The 16,953-nt window shown below is 33.9% G+C and overlaps 1 protein-coding gene across 1 annotated transcript in view; it reads left to right on the plus strand.

The window, feature by feature from the left end:
• CD2AP (CD2 associated protein) overlaps positions 1-16,953 on the plus strand; it is a 121,009-nt gene that overhangs the window by 85,457 nt on the left and 18,599 nt on the right. Inside the window, exons 11-13 of the mRNA XM_026507290.4 lie at positions 989-1,051; positions 12,533-12,698; positions 13,107-13,249. Coding sequence (XP_026363075.1) covers positions 989-1,051; positions 12,533-12,698; positions 13,107-13,249 — 372 coding nt within the window. The remainder of the gene's footprint in view (positions 1-988; positions 1,052-12,532; positions 12,699-13,106; positions 13,250-16,953) is intronic.

Consider the following 16,953-nt stretch of genomic DNA (forward strand, 5'->3'; position numbering starts at 1 on the left):
GTGATATATACAAACTTTAGAAATATATAAAAATTAAGTGTTCACATGTATTAATATCAGTATTTTTTAAGCATAAACTGTATAAAATAGGATCTTAATAATTTGTATACTTTAGTTATAACTTGTCATTTCTAATTAAGAAAATTGACAAAGTTTAAATGTGTTTAGATAGAATACTTAATATATTGATCTGGCCAATTATTCTACTTTTTCACATTAAATCCATTTGTTAATGTTTCATTTAAATACTAATTTGTATTTCTTCAGAGAGTATGCTAAAGGTTAAGCAAACTGTTTATTTTTTTTAAGAAGTTGAATATATTATGGTATTCTTAGAAGACTTTTCCAGGGTTCCAGTTTTATAATCTGGCTCTTTGTCTATTTCTGTAAAATTTAGCCCCAATTTCTGATTTTTACAGATGAAGTACAATTATTTTTCTTGGAAGATTTGCTTTATTTTAAAATAATACAAGTCCTTCCCTACTTCCAAGTTTTCAGCTTTGTATTTGCTGACCTAATCCCAGAACAAGTAAAGCATAAGTTAAAAATAATTTTTATAGCAGTTGGTGTTGGAGGCTTTTTAGTCACTAGTCCTATTTGGGCTTTTAAAATTTAACTAAAGTTAAATAAAATAAAAAATTGAGTTCACAGTCACAGTAGTAACATTTCAAGTCTCTATTCTCAATATTGGATAGCACAAAAATAGAATATTTCCATCATCATAGAAAGTTCTACTGGAGAGTGGTATTATAGAAGATATGAACACCTTCATTTGATGAAGGAACTGAGGCCACAAAGTAACTACTTAGTCATGTAGTAGTGGTAGGTGCAGGATTAGATATTTAGCCTAGTGATTCTGGTACATTGTTCCTCTGTTAAGCCATGTTTTTCTCTGATGTTATTTTTAAACTAACCTGTACTATTTAGTAGTATAATTGTCTTTGTGCTTTGAAACTATTTTAAGTATTAGCTTTGTTTTTTTCCTTAGCTCCAAAGCCTGAGCTTATAGCTACAGAGAAGAAGTATTTTCCTACAAAGCCAGAAGAAAAAGGTGAGACTAATTCTTCTACTTTCAGAAAAGTAATTCTTCCTTTTGTTGTCATTGTAAATAATAATATCTCTCCACACTGAATAATTTATACTGATTTTTAACAGCCATTCGGTATTTAGCACCGTTTGGAGTTTTCTGGGAGGAAGTATTTTGTCAAGATAGATAGGAAATTAAGATTTTACTCAAACTGATACCAATTTACATTCATTAAAAAGTTAAACCATTACTTCAGTAAGAATGTAGTGTTTCATTATATTTCATTCTATAAGAAAACTAAGCATTAAATAGTTATGTTTTAATTATTTTTTTAGAGTGTTAATTAAAATAAATTAAAAAAATTTGTTAGGTGAGTTCTAACTTTTAAAACTTGGACGTGATTTGTTATGTATTACCTAATTTTAACTGCCTATGTTTGTCATATAAACTTATAAAGTTATTCCAAGGTACACATGTATTTTATTAAAAACATCATTTTTTGTTATAAATTTGGAGAAAATAATTACTTCTCTTTGTGCAGAAAGATCTGCAGTAGTTATATCTAGTATACTAGATTATATATACAGTTGACCCTTGAGCAGCATGGGTTTGAACCGCAGAGGTCCACTTATACATGAATTTTCCCCCAACAAATATGATAATAGCACTGTAAATGTATTTTCTTATGATTTTATTAACCTTTTCTTTAGCTTAGTGTATTGTAAAAATAGGGTGTATAATACACATAACATAGAATAAATGTGTTGTTTGAATGTTTATGTTATTGGTAAGGCCTTCTGGTCAACAGCAGGCTTTCAGTTAAGTTTTTGGGGAGTCAAAAGTTATATGTAGATTTTCAGCTGGGAGGTTGGTGCCCCTAACTCTCTGTTGTTCAAGGGTCAACTATACAAGCAACAACTTGAACAATGTTTTAGAGTGCTTCTGTTTCTACTGCTAGTATTGTTTCTGCCTGTTCTTGCGTGTTCCTTTGTTCTCTTAACTGATTTCTCTTACTTTAGTCCCTTGTCTGGCTTATATTTCATATTGTTGCCAGATTTGTTTTTTTTACATAGACTTTTTGTTAGAATAGTTTCAGATTGCTTACCAAACAGGAAACAGTACTTATCTCTAATGTTCTACAAAGAATCATTCCAATTTGAACCTAAAAATAATCTTGACCTCTTAAGAATCTTAGTAGCAAATATTCTTTATTATACTTAACCCACACATGAAACAGATTTTTAATCAGATATTAAACATGCATTAACAGTATGCAAAATCAGTAGGTATATGTGAGGCAGCTGGCTTCTGCCAATCACTAGGAAGATTAAATTTTTTTTTCTGTTTTCTGTTTGTTTTTTGTTTCAAGTGATACTCTGACAATTGCTAGTAGACCAGTTAATATGTGCGATAAAGAAGAGATTGTAACTATTCAGAGACTTAGAAAATTAGCATAATGGGTTGACTAGAAAAGAGAAGGTGACCAGGCCACAGAAAGAGAATGTCAAAAGAATGAGAGAAATCATAACATATTCAGGAAATGGCTATAGGTAACTAGAGGAGTCGTAAGAAATCAAGCTAGCAGGGGAGCTTGGTACAGTTGTTTTCAGTCTTGGTGGTATATCAGGATTACCTGGGTGTCTTTTAAAAAATATGCTGGTGCCAAGGATCCTGTTCCAGAATTTTTATAGGGTAGAACTCAGGTCGTAGTATTTTTAAAGCTCTCCATGGGATTCTAATCTGAAGACAAAATTAAGAATCACTTATGTAATTCATAAAAGGCCTTTCAGTGCTATGGCAAGGAGTTGTATTTAACTATTTGTTTATATCTTGTCTTTCTTCAAAAAAGATTTAAAGTAGTGATAAGGGTTTCAGAATTTATATTATGGAAATAAAGTGTGTATGTACATGTTTCATAGAAATGTGTGTCAGTCATATTATGACTCATGGGACATGAACTTATTACTGTGTTTGAATACTTCCTGTTGCATTTGGGGAAAAAAATTTTTAGCTTATAGTATAGTATAGTCTCAAAAGAAGACTTTCCTGACCACATTAGCTTTAGCTTAGCCTACTAGATTTTGAAGGATCTGGCCCCCCATTGAGTTTTCTAGTATATTCCATACTTCTCTTTACTTGTTGACTCTGTAGTAGAGTCCTCCGCTCTATAATGTTCATAGAATGAGTTTTTTTCCCCTCCCAGTTACATGGTATAGTGTCCTTTCCTTGGAATCCCGTCATTGTCTTGCACTCCCCTCAGAATCTTTTTATATGTGATTCCTTCTAATTTTTCAGATTCTAGCTTAAAATGTCCAGCTGAATGTCACGTTCTTGGCATTAGTCTTTTCTTTATTACTCTAGAAGTAGATATTTCTCAGTATTATCACATATTAGTTCAGATATTTTGTGTATATTTTCTTTTTCAGACATTTGACTAAATCCCATGGGGTCAAAGGTGTAGGGTCTGTGTGTGTGTGCATGTGTGTGTGTGTGTGTGAATTTTATTTGACATTGGTTCTATAGTTTCTTGCAAAGTAAGTATATAATGCATAAGGCATACTCAATACAATAATTATTGTGTAATTGGAAGTCTTTTAAAAACTGGTGTGACATGTTCAGGTATTTTTCTGAAACTGTTCTGTTGCTATTTGAATAGATGTGGTAGTGGTATGGATAAAAAGGAAATTGGAATGTTTTAAGAGCAAAGAATAAAAAATCTTTACTCAAACTGAAACAATAAGGAAACTGTCTTATATAATTGGAAGTCTAGAGGTAGGAGTCATATGACCCCCCACCGAATAATTTCATTTTGGACCTGGATTATATCTCTCTCCATTTGCCATCCTTAGTGTCTACTTTGTCTTCAGATTCTTTTCCTTGAGGTCACAGGAATGCTGACTGTGACAATCAGGGCAACTTGATATCTTGTCCATTTGGTAGGAAAGAGAGGAAAACCTCTCCACAGTCATGGACTGTAAGTCCTTTTCAGTTTCTTGGACTAATTTTGGGTACATGTTCAATTCCAGACCAATAAGTCTTATAAAAAGAATGTGCACTTACTACCGTGGTATAATCATGAAGGTAGGATAGATTTGAGTTAATCGCCTACATTATCTGCTAGAGATGTTGACATAAATTTAGGCTCTACCATAAGGAAGGTGGTTTAGGTTTTATATTAGTACACCTTACTGACTAAATCCCAAGGGTTGTGAGGATGGGGAAGTAAGGTATGAATTATAAAATAAAGACAGTTTCTGGGGGAAAATACATATGAGTTCAGCTTTTGAAATGGAATTTGATGTGAATATAGGAAATATGGGATGAATCTTTGCTGAGAGTTTGTATTAAGCATTTATTTATAAGATGCTATCTTGGACCTTAGCTGTTAAATGTATGGATATGGGTAATGTTCAAGAAGGTTGCTTAAAATGAGAATAGAAAGAGAGTTTAGCATGGAGTCTTAGAATATGTACATTTAAGAAGTTGTTAGATGAACTGGAACTCTTGAAGAAGACTGATGAGTGACCGTACAGGCAGGCAGAGAATGATCTGAGTGAGAACAACTGGAAGGGTTGTGTGAAATATATACATATATACTAAATGTAGAAGAGGTGTGAAGGGTACAAGAAACGGTCTGGCATTTGGTCTGTGTTTCCTTTTGAGGCATTTGCCAATTCTGAAAGTGGTAGCTGAGCCTATAAAAAGAACTTTCAATATATTTTTGGGTTTGAGGAGACGAATATTAGAGTTCAGGGGCCAGAAAAAAAGCAGATACCTTAGTGAACTCCTGGTCTTTGAGTTGGGTTCCAGAAAGACTTCCTTTAATAGGAAGTGTGAAATGGAAGTAGACCTAGCTCTCAGAAACACTGAGGCCCAACTGTTAATTGTCTCAGTCTGATTGGAAGAAGGTGATCTGGGGTTTTATTGCACCTTAGCCTGGCTGCCTGAAGCAAAGTAAACTATTCCCTGGAGAAGAGGACATCATTTAGAGTTTTAAATTATCTCTGTATGTTTTCACATAAATGTCTCATGTCTTGTATTCATAGAGAAATAACCAGACTTGGAGATACGACACATGACTAGAAACCAACAACAGAAAATAGAACCTGATCCACAGGTGTTTTAGATGTTTGAAATACCAGACACAAGCTATAAAGTATCTATGCTTAATATATATTCAAAATAATAAAAGATGTGATTGATAATTTTGGCATAACTAGAAACCATATAAATGTAAATGTAATGTGAATGTAAGTATGAATGAATTTGTATAAATATAAAATATACAGTTGACCTTGAACAATGCAGGATTGGGATGCTGACCCACCTCACAGTCAGATATTCCCATATAAAATTTTTTTAAAAGATTTTATTTATTTATTGGGGAGAGAGAACACACGAGGGAAAGAGGAGCGGAGGGAAAGGGACAGACCAACTCTGTGCTGAGTGCAGAGCCTGAGGTAGGGCTTGATCCCACAACCCTGAGATCATGATCTGAGCCGAAATCAAGAGTCAGATGTTTATCCGACTGAGCCATCCAGGCATCCCTCCCATATAACTTTTGACTCAACGAAAACTTAACTAATAGCCTACTGTTCACCAGAAGTCTTACTGATAACATAAACAGTCGACTAACACATGTTTTGCATTATATACTGTATTCTTACAGTAAAGTAAGCTAAAGAGAAAATGTTACTAAGAAAATGAGAATGTTAAGGGAGAAGAAATACATTTACAATACTGTATTAAAAAAATCTGTGTATAGATAGGCCTGGATAGTTCAAACATGTTCAAGGTCAACTATATATGATATGTATGTGTGGGTATATGTTAACATATGTGTGTATGTTTTCAAAAGAAAATTTCTGAATTAAATCTTAACAGTGGAAAAGAAGATCTTAAGAGACATCGAATACAGTGAAAAGGTTTAATGTACATGTAATTGAAGATCCAGGTGGTGAGGAGAGAATAGGGACTAGAAACCTTATTTGAAGATACAATGGTTTTCAGTCTTCCAAAAATGAGGAAAAGCAAAAAGCCACAGAATCAAGAAATAATATGGAGCCCAGCCTGGATATATACAAAGAAAACTACTCCATACACTCGTTATAGTCATGCTGCTACAAACAAAAAATAAGATAATACTGAAAGCAGCCAGAGAATAAGACACATTAACTTTAGAGGAACAAATATAAGACTGACAGTTGCTTCTCAGTGGAAAAAAATTTGAAGCCAGAAGACAATGGAATGATGTCACCAAAGTGTTGAAGGAAATAACGGCTGACCTAGAAGTATAATGCCAGCGAAAATATCTTAGGAAAAAAAGGTGAAATAGAGACTTTTTTAGGCTAGTCAGATCTGAGAGAATTTATCACTGGCATGCTAGCACTCTAGGCAGTTCTAAAGGGTGTTATTCAGGCAGAATGGAAATGGTTCCAAATGTTAACTTGGAGATACAGAAAGCAAGAGCAACAGAGATACTTAAATAGACACGTAAATCTAAATATTGACTGTATGTAACATTAATAATATCTTCTGGGCTTTTATAGAAATAAAAGTGCAACAAGACAGCAAGGTGTAAATGGAGTGAAAGTGTTAGGGCAGTAGAAGAATTTATATATGACTTAAAGGATATGTGCTGTAATCTCTAGGCAATTACAAAAAATAGGATAATGTATAAATAAGATAATAGGAGAATATGGATAACAAAAATACAAAAAGGCAAGAAAGGAGAAAAAAATAAAATGGACTAAGCAAGAAAAAAATAATACTTAGTAGTTACAGAATATGTAAATGGGACTAAAGATTCCATTTAAAAGAAAAATTGTTAGACTGAAAAAAAAATCCAACCATTGCCTGCTAACGAGACATATCCTAATGAGAAGAATTCAGGAATGATTAAATTAAAAGGGTGGACAAAAATATGTCGGGCAAATGCCAATTAAAAAAAAGCTGGTTTATATTGATAGCTGACAAAGTAGACAGGATAGCGAGAAGCATTAAGAGGGACATTTAATTAAGGCCATGTGATTTATAAAGAGAAGTTGTTTTTGCAGGTAAAGATGAAGTAAATGATACTGATATTCATATAAGAACCAAGTCTTAATCTCTACCTCTCATAGTACATAAATTTGAATCCAGAAATAGGTTGATAAGTACTTGCCTTATGACCAGAGTTGCACTGTAGAGAAGTGATAAAGGGCATTCCTCAATAAATAAAACTTAAACTGTACACCTACTTTATAATACCTTATACCTACCTACATATCTTACAATATGCATAAAAGTTCCATGTGGATAGTGGCTCCACAAATTTTCTGCAAGATACTATAAACCAGTATTTCTGTGTCCTTAGAGTAGGAAGCGATTTCTTTAACAGGATATATAAGACATTACTGTAAGACAAAAGAGTAGGAAGTGATTATTTACAACACAGATAAATGACAAAGGACTTATATTCAGAACATGTCAAGAATTTCTACAGATCAGTAAGAAAAAGCTTGATAAAATGCAGCTAAGAGCCTTGAATAGATACTTCATCAAAGTATAAAGTCACTCAATTTCATTACTCAGCAAGGAAATACAATTTAAAAGCAAAGTAAGATTCTCACCAACATGGGTGAAATTTTGAAAAGGAGACTAACAATATCAAATGTTGGTGGGGATTCAGATTAAGAGAACTCCCATACACTGTTGGTGGGAATGCAAATTGTTATATCTAATCTGGAGAATTTAAGTTGAATGTATTCATACCCTATTAGCCAGCATTGGCACTCCTAGTTATATATCCAGGAGAAATGTGCTCTGTGTATGTACCAAAGATTCAAATAAGAAAGTTTATCATAGGATTATTTATATTGGCTCTTATTTGGAAACAACACAAATGTCCTTTCACAGTTGAATGAATAAATAAATTGAAGTATATTCACATACCAAGATACTGTGCAACAACATGAATTTGTGATTTTACTGATGTAAATTTAAAATGCAAAAGTGATCTATAGTGTTAGAAGACACCTTTGGGTAGGAGCAGTTGTGTAGTAATTGGGAAGCGCCATGATTGGAACTTAATGTGCCTAATGTTCAGTTCTTGGCCTGAGTGGTATTCATGTGTGTTCATGTGTGATAATTTTTTGAGCTTTGTACTTAGAGTTTTGAAAGTGTGCTTGCGATTCTCTCTCTCCTTCTCTCTGTCCTTTCCTTATACCACACGTGCACGAGTGTGTGCTCTCTCTCTCAAAAAAAAAATATACATTTGCTACTTTTTGGATAGTACTGTGTTTTTCTCTAACACGTCTTTGAGTAACCATCGATAAAGAATGGATTTGATTTTTCAGTCTGAATTGATGCACTCATAATCATTCATGCTTTAGTGCCAGTATAATTATTTTATTTTTCTATTTTTTTAAAAAATAATTCGAATGTAACTGACACACAATGTTACATTAGTTTAAAGTGTACACCGTAGTGATCAACAAGTTTATACATCATGCTATGATCACCACATATGTAGCTACTGTTTCCATACTTCGCTATTGCAGTATCACTGACTATATTCCTAATGCTTTGTTTTTCATTTCTGTAACTTTCCTGCTCTATAACTGGAAGCCTGTATTTCCCAATCATCTTCTCCCATTTTGTTCAACCCCCCCCACACCCCTCCCCTCTTTGCAACCATTAGTTTGTTTTCTGTATTTATAGGTTTGATTCTTTTTGTTTATTCATTTGTTATTGTTTTAAATTCCACTTATGAGTAAAATTAGAAGGTATTTGCTTGTGCAGTCTGACTTACTTAGCATAATACTCTCTAGGTTCATGCATGTTATTGCAAATGGCATGATCTTATCCTTTTTAATAGTTGTATGATACTCCTGTGTGTGTGTGTGTGTGTGTGTGTGTGTGTGTGTGTGTACACCCCCCCATCTTCCATATTCATTTGTCTATTGATGGACACTTAGGTTGTTGCTTCCGTATCTAGGCTATTGTATGTAATGCACTGATAAACATGGGGGTGCATATATTTTTTAGAATTAGTATTTTCGGGGCGCCTGGGTGGTGCAGTCGTTAAGCATCTGCCTTCGGCTCAGGGCGTGATCCCGGTGCTCCGGGATGGAGTCCCACATCAGGCTCCTCCGCTAGGAGCCTGCTTCTTCCTCTCCCACTCCCCCCTGCTTGTGTTCCCTCTCTCGCTGGCTGTCTCTCTCTGTCAAATAAATAAATAAAATCTTTAAGAAAAAAAAAAAGAATTAGTGTTTTCGTTTTCTTTGGGTAAATACCTGGTAGTGGAATTACTAGATCATATGGTATTTCCATCTTTAATTTTTTGAGAATTGTTTTTCTATTCTTACTCGTGCAGTGGGGAACTAAACCTCATCCGAATTAACAAATGGATAAACTTATTACATATAGTGTTAGTAATATATTTTTATATTCTGTAGTAAATAAGATAGGGCATAGTTCAGTTATTTTGCTGTATTTTGTTAGCTGCCATATATTTTAGCTGCTTTGAGTAAAAAATTTTGTCCATACACTTAACGATAATTCTTTTCTCTGTCTTAAATTATCATAACATCTGTACCTTACATATTTCTTCCTTTGGGCATTTGAAAAACTAACAAGATGTTTTTTCTTTAAATTTCCTCTTGGTTTCGGTGAATTCTAGTTAAACTAAAATTCTGTGCACAGTTGGATATCCACATACAAAAGAATGAAGTTGAACCCTTACCTCATACCATATATAAAATTTGACTGAAAATAGATCATTCACCTAAATATAAGAGGTATAAAACTAAAACTCTTAGAAGAAAACACAGGGCTAAATCTTCATGGCCTTGGGTTTGGCAGTAGATTCTTAGATACGACACCAAAAGCTCAGACACCAAAAGAAAGAAACAGTTAAATTGTAATTCATTAAAATTAAAAACTTGGGTGCACCAAAGGACATTATGAAGAAAGTAAATAGATATACCGCAGAATGGGAGGAAATATTTGCAAATCCTATATGCAATAGCAGGAATATATAATGGGTCTGGTGTTCTGATATATAAACAGTTAGTACAACTCAGCAGCAAAAAGACAGTACAGAAATGGGCCAAGGATTGAAATAGACATTTCTCTAAAGGAGATATGCAAATGGCTAATGAGCTCAGACAAGATGTTCAGTATCATTAATTATGAGGGAAATGCAAACCAAAACCACAGTGAGCTGCTTCACACTCTCTAGGATGGCTATAATAATAATAAAAATGAAAATTAACAAGTGTTGACAAGGATGTAGAGAAGTGGACCCTTCATACTTTACTAATGAGAATGTAAAATGTTTTAGCTGCTATGAAAAACAGTTTGATAGTTCCTCAAAAACTTAAACATAGAATTACTATATGATCCTAGATATATACCCAAAAGAATGGAAAACAGATATTCAAACAATTATTTGTATGCAAATGTTTATAACGGCCTTATTCCTAACAGCCAAGGGGTTGAAAAAAACCCAGATGTCCTTCAACAGATGAATGAGTTGTGCTATATACATGTGGTGGATGTTACTTAATCACAAAAAGAATGAAATAATGATACGTGCTACTTGAGAATGAGCCTTGAAAACATTATGCTATTGTGAAATGAGCCAGACACAGAATTTACATACTGTATGAGTTCCTCTATATGACATGCCCAGAATACCTAAATCTGTAGAGACAGAAGGCAGGTTGGTGGTTGCCAGGAGATGGGTGGAAGAAATGGGGAGTCAGTGAAAAATGGGAACCAGATTCTTCTTTTGGAAGAGTTTTGGAATTTGATAGAGGTGGTAGTTGCAGAACATTGTGAATTTACTAAACGCACTGAATTGTTCACTTTAAATTGCTAGGTAAATTTCACCTCAATAAAGGTAAGTAAAACCTAGTACCCAAATACATTGCCATCATATATGATAAATCAACATACTATATTGTTGATTTAGTCAAGGCTATACCGGGAATGATGAATCTTAGTTTTGTCACCTTTGATTTCCAGGAATATTTAAATGTGTTCTTTTATTTTAGAATAAACTGCAGAGTTGGATTGATTTCAAGCTTTTAGCTATATATCTGTTCAAAGAAGTATGTTCAATTAATCAGTGAACTTCTATTTAATCTTCAGTATTTTTCCTGATATTTTATATAAAACATCTTTTTTAACATTTTCTAGAGATTTAAGTTTGTTTGACTTATAAATGATGCAGATGGCTCTGTTGGCTTCTAGTTAGAATTTGATGGTATAATGGTGTAATTATTACATGATGCATTGTTTACTTTGAGGGCATATGAAAGTGGATTTTAGAACGACGTGAGGACCAATAGACTAGGCTGTATTTTCAGATGATCCAAGGAAGCTATGCATAGATGATAAAACTGAAACAATGGTAATTTGTATTTTCATTGTTGTTAGATTAAATCTAACTATTTTGAACCAAGGGTTTACCCATTGGCTTGGCAGTGTTTGTTCAAGATACACAGTCACCAGTTTCTGATTGATATGAAATCTCATGAAATTATTTGTGGTCCTGTGATAGACATTCTTTACAAAGACCAAGTAAATTTTGAAAATTAACTCGGTATCGCACTTAAGAGTTTCTTAGTTTTGCATATATGCATTAGACACATTTTTGCTGACTGCTACATCATGAATATCTAGTATGTGTGCACCTGTGTCAATTAAAAAAAAATCTATTTCGCCCATTCCCCTACCCACTTCCCCTCTGGCAACCACCAGGTTGTTCTCTGTGTTTAAGAGTCACGTGTGTGTGTCAATTTTAATATTTATTCTTAGTACCTGAAAGGTTAGGAACCAAGTATATCATTGTGTATAGTACCATGCCTTTTTGGTGATAAAATTGTTTTTTTATTAAATGGCTTAAAATCTTTCCCAGTGTTGTTTATTTCCAGCATATTTTCTTATCTAGTTCATAGAATTATTAACAGTGTTAATAAACTGGAAAAAATGAAATTGTGCTAATATATTCCTAGTACAATTGTGAGGATTGTAAATACAAGCCTGTAATTTCCTCATCTGTGACTAGTCAAGCTAGCCTGTTTTTCTTAACAATTGATATTTTTTCATTGTCATTGTGATTTTTTTAAATAAGTATGTTAAATGTCACTAGTTTCCTATACTTAGCCTCAGAAAATGGTCTGGATTTAAGTATAGATAATATTGTCCCCTGATTAGAGTAAAATCATATGTGATTATATTTGAGTAGTATACCACCCCTAAAAACAAAGGATGCTGGGAAGACAATAAGCACTAGGCATTATTTGTTGCTCAGAAGCTTATTAGTGTTCCTCCTTCCCACCAAAGTAAGCTTTTTTAGGTATTTAAGCTTATTAAATTATAACTTTAAAACGGCGAACACATACACAAATAATGTCTCTGTTTCACACGTTTTCAGCCTGATGTTAGCTGTAAGAACTCGAAAAACCTAAATAATTTTGATTGTTAATAACTTATTAAATATTTTTAAATAATCAGATGAAAAATCAGTACTGGAACAGAAACCTTCTAAACCAGCCGCTCCACAAGTCCCACCTAAGAAGCCTACTCCACCCACCAAAGCTAATAATTTATTGAGATCTCCTGGAACAATATACCCAAAGCGACCTGAAAAACCAGTCCCTCCACCACCTCCTACAGCCAAGTAAGTTTTACCGAATTTTAATTTAGGTAATTTTAATTTAGGTAACTTACCTAATTTAGTTTATTAATTACTTGCCTTTGACATAAATGGCTGTACTGTTTTTCTAAATGTCAAAATAATTTTTAAAGTATTTGTTTTCCAGATTCTTTCTATAGACTGTAATGATTCTCTGTTAAATGATTTATATTCATACTAGGTGAATACATACCTATTAGGCTGTTTTTACGTTTCTGATTTTATTGTGATCAGTCTTATTGTGGAGGCTTATGTTTATGAAAATAATTTTGTAGAACAGAAAGAAAAATTATCGTGCTATAACATCTTTAGTGTCATTAATTCACAATGTTAAAAAATGGTTATGATTCACACACAAGTGATTTCTACATATGTTTGATTTTCTCATTTCAGGATTAATGGGGAAATTTCTACCAGTTCATCAAAATTTGAAACTGAGCCGGTATCAAAACCAAAGCTAGATTCTGAACAGTTACCACTTAGACCAAAATCAGTAGACCTAGATTCATTTACAGTTAGGAGCTCTAAAGAAACAGGTAAGTTAACATGGAGAAAGGTGGTGCATTAAAAAAAAAGTTGCCAATACAGTTTTCAGAAGCTATTTAAGAAATTTGTGCATGCATTTTATGTGTGGATAGATACAGTGGAAATTAATTAAAATTTGTTTAAAGTCTATGAAGCCAAAATAGAAAAATAAAACTAAAAGAAGATAAATGAGCAAAATACTTGATTCACATAAGGACTGAGAAATGGTTTAAAAAATCGTCCATTTGTCATGTAGTCTGTCCCCTCATAATGGAATGTCCATACTACTCAGGCAGATATGAATACATTTTAGTTTTAAAAGTTTAAGGACAAAGAACAGATTATCAATGCCAGCACTAGATTATATTGATTATTTTTACTTCTCTACGTTATCTCAGGATACTTTTGTTTCTAATTCAAGAAAATATGCTTTTTATGTCTCTCTCTCTCTCTGTGTGTGTATCAGCAGGCTTTACTTCTTAAGTTAAATATTGTTCCTTAGTTTTAGGACTGATTTTTCAACCCATCAATCATCTTTTCCCTGGTCTTTTATACCTCTTAGTTGTAAAACGGAAAACCTGAAACAGAAGTTTAATGTTTATCAGATGAAGGTCTCAATATTAAAAGCCTGGCACTGTCATTACTTTGTAGTAATGATTATTGTACAGTACCTTGCTTTTGGTCTTAGTTTTTTTAAACATTTTCAAAGCACTTTCTTAAATATATTCTTATTTTATCTTGATAGTAACTCTAAAAGGCAGATGCTGTTTTGCTTCTAAAGTAATGAAGCTGTAGGCACATCAAGTGTCCAAGATCACATAAAGCAGAAGAGAACTTTTTAAATCCCCTTTATATAAAGTGCTCATGATATTCTTTTAAAAGTTTTAATGTCTTAATATTTTTAGCCTTCATGTTAACATTTCATCTTTACATTCAAACTTAAAGGCCAGTTATACTTAGGGTTTTTTTGTCACTGTATTGTAAGATATGCTACTAACTGCCTTTTCAAAACTATTAGATGATTTTATTATTTTTCCGAATTGTCATTTTGCCAGTACAAAAGCTCTGACCTACACGTGCTCTCCTTCAGTTTTTTATGTTTATGTTTATTTTTATTTTTTTAAAAGATTTTATTTATTTATTTGACAGAGGTAGAGACAGCCAGCGAGGGAGGGAACACAAGCAGGGGGAGTGGGAGAGAAAAAAGCAGGCTCTTAGCAGAGGAGCCTGACGTGGGGCTTGATCCCAGAACGCCGGGATCACGCCCTGAGCTGAAGGCAGATGCTTAACGACTGCGCCACCCAGGTGCCCCTCCTTCAGTTTTTTAATTTGAATGTTTTATAGATCCTTTCATCATATATTTTGATCCTGCCTGCTCTGGATGAAGCCATGTTCATTATAGTTTCTGGAGAGTGAGATGTTGATTGTATTTTAGAGACGTTCACTCAAATATATTCAGTGTGTTTTATCTGGTGAATATTACTATTTACTGTTAGTGAAATAAAAACAAAAAAATGTTCTTTATAGAAGGTTTTTAAAAAATATCTTTTAGGGGCATTTGCGTGCCTCAGTCTGTTAAGTGGCTTCGTTCGGCTCAGGTCATGATCCTGGGGTCCTTAGTTTGAGCCCCACATTGGGCTCCCTGCTCTGTGGGGACCCTGCTTCTCCCTCTCCCTCTGCTGCTCCCTCCTGCTTGTGCTCTCTCTCTCTCAAATAAATAAAATCTTAAAAAAATAAAAAAACACACGTAATAATGTGAAGCTATTGGTGGTTTGTAAAATTTGATTTTTTTACTGTTTTTGGTCCCAATTTTTACTTTTATCCATACCCATTATTTACTCTTCCTTAAAAAACAAAGAGGTCTTGTGAAACAGGGTTTGCAAATTCCTGATTTCTGTTTTGTTTTTTTCTTCAAATGAATAAGGAAGTAATCGAGAGAAGCTGAGACATATGTAAGGACAGAAAACTAACCGCTAACTTCCAAACTACTGTCCTTTATTCCTTCCACTATCAGGCTGCCTTTGGTGTACTACACCTAACACCCAGTTAAGTTCAGGAAATACACAAAGCATACCACAGAGATACTGAGAGTTCCATTCCAGCCCACTGCAGTAAAGCAAATATTGCAATAAAGTGAGTCAAAAGAATATTTTTGTTTCCCATGCATATAAAAGTTATGTTTACACTACGGTATAGTCTATTAAGTGTGCATTAGCATTATGACTAAAAAAATGTACATACTTTAACTAAAAAATAACTTATTGCTAAAAAATGGTAACCATCATTTGAACTCTCAGCAAGTCATAATCTTTTTGCTGGTGGAGGGTCTTGCCTTAATGTTGATGGCTACTGACTGATCAGGGTGGTGGCTGATGAAGTTTGGGATGGCTTTGGCAATTTCTATAACGAGACAACAGTAAAGTTTGCCACATCAGTTGACTCTTCCTTTCATGAACAGTTTCCTTGTAGCATGTGATACTGTTTGATAACGTTTTACTTAACAGTAGCACTTTTTTCTAATTGAAGTCAGTCCTCTAAAACGCTGCCTCTGTTTTACTAACTAAGTTTATCTTACTATTCTATATGTTTTATTGTCATTTTAACAGTTTTCATAGCATCTTCACCAGGAGTAGTTTCCATCTGAAGAAACCACTTTCTTTGCTCATCTGTAAAGTTTTATCATGAGATTATAGCAATTCAGTCACATCTTCAGGCTCTGCTTCTAATTCTAGTTTTCCTGGTATTTCCACCACATCTGCAGTCACTTATTCCTCTGAAGTCTTGAACCCCTCAAAGTAATCCGTGAAGGTTGGAATCAACTCCTTCCAAACTCCTGTTTGATTTTTTCCATGAATCCCCAATGTTCTTAATAGCATCTAGAATCATGAATGCTTTCCAGAAGGTTTTTAATCTACTTTGTCAAAAGCCATCAGAGGAATCATTATCCATGGAAGCTATAGTGTAATGAAATGTATTTCTTAAATAATAAGACTTGAAAGTCAGAAGAAAGTCACAATTACTCCTTAATCCTTGGGCTACAGAATGGATGTTAGATTAGCAGGCGTGAAAACAACATTAATCTTGTACATCTTCCTCAGAGCTCTTGGGTAGTAAGATGCATTGTCAATGAGCAGTAATACTTTGAAAAGAATCTTCTGAATAGTCGGTCTCAACAGTGGGATTAAAATATTGAGTAAACCATGTTGTAAACAGATGTGCTGCTATCCTTTTTTGTTGTTCCATTTATAGAGCACAGATTTAGCATAATTCTTAAGGGCCCTAGGAATTTCGGAATGGTAAATGAGCGTTGACTTCAGCTTAAAGTCACTAGCTGCATTAGTCTCTAACAAGAGAGTCAGCCTGTCCTTTAAAGCTTTGAGGCCAGGCATTGATCTCTCCTCTCTGGCTATGAAAGTCCCAGATGGCATCTTCTTCCACTATAAGGCTGTTCCATCTACCTTGGAAATCTGTGGTTCAGTGAAGCAGCCTTCATTAATTAGCTAGGTCTTCTGTGTAACTTGCTATAGCTTCTGCATCAGCACTTGCTGCTTTCCCTTGCACTTTTATATTATGGAGATGACTTCTTAAACTCCATGAACCAACTTCTGCTAGCTTCAGACTTTTGTTTGCAGCTTTCCCACCTCTGTAAGCCTTCACAGACTTGAAGAGAGTTGGGGCCTTGCTCTGGATTAGGCTTTGGCTTAAGGGAATGAAT

The sequence above is a fragment of the Ursus arctos genome, unplaced genomic scaffold, assembly GCF_023065955.2.
Source record: "Ursus arctos isolate Adak ecotype North America unplaced genomic scaffold, UrsArc2.0 scaffold_29, whole genome shotgun sequence".
Taxonomy (NCBI): Eukaryota; Metazoa; Chordata; class Mammalia; order Carnivora; family Ursidae; genus Ursus; species Ursus arctos.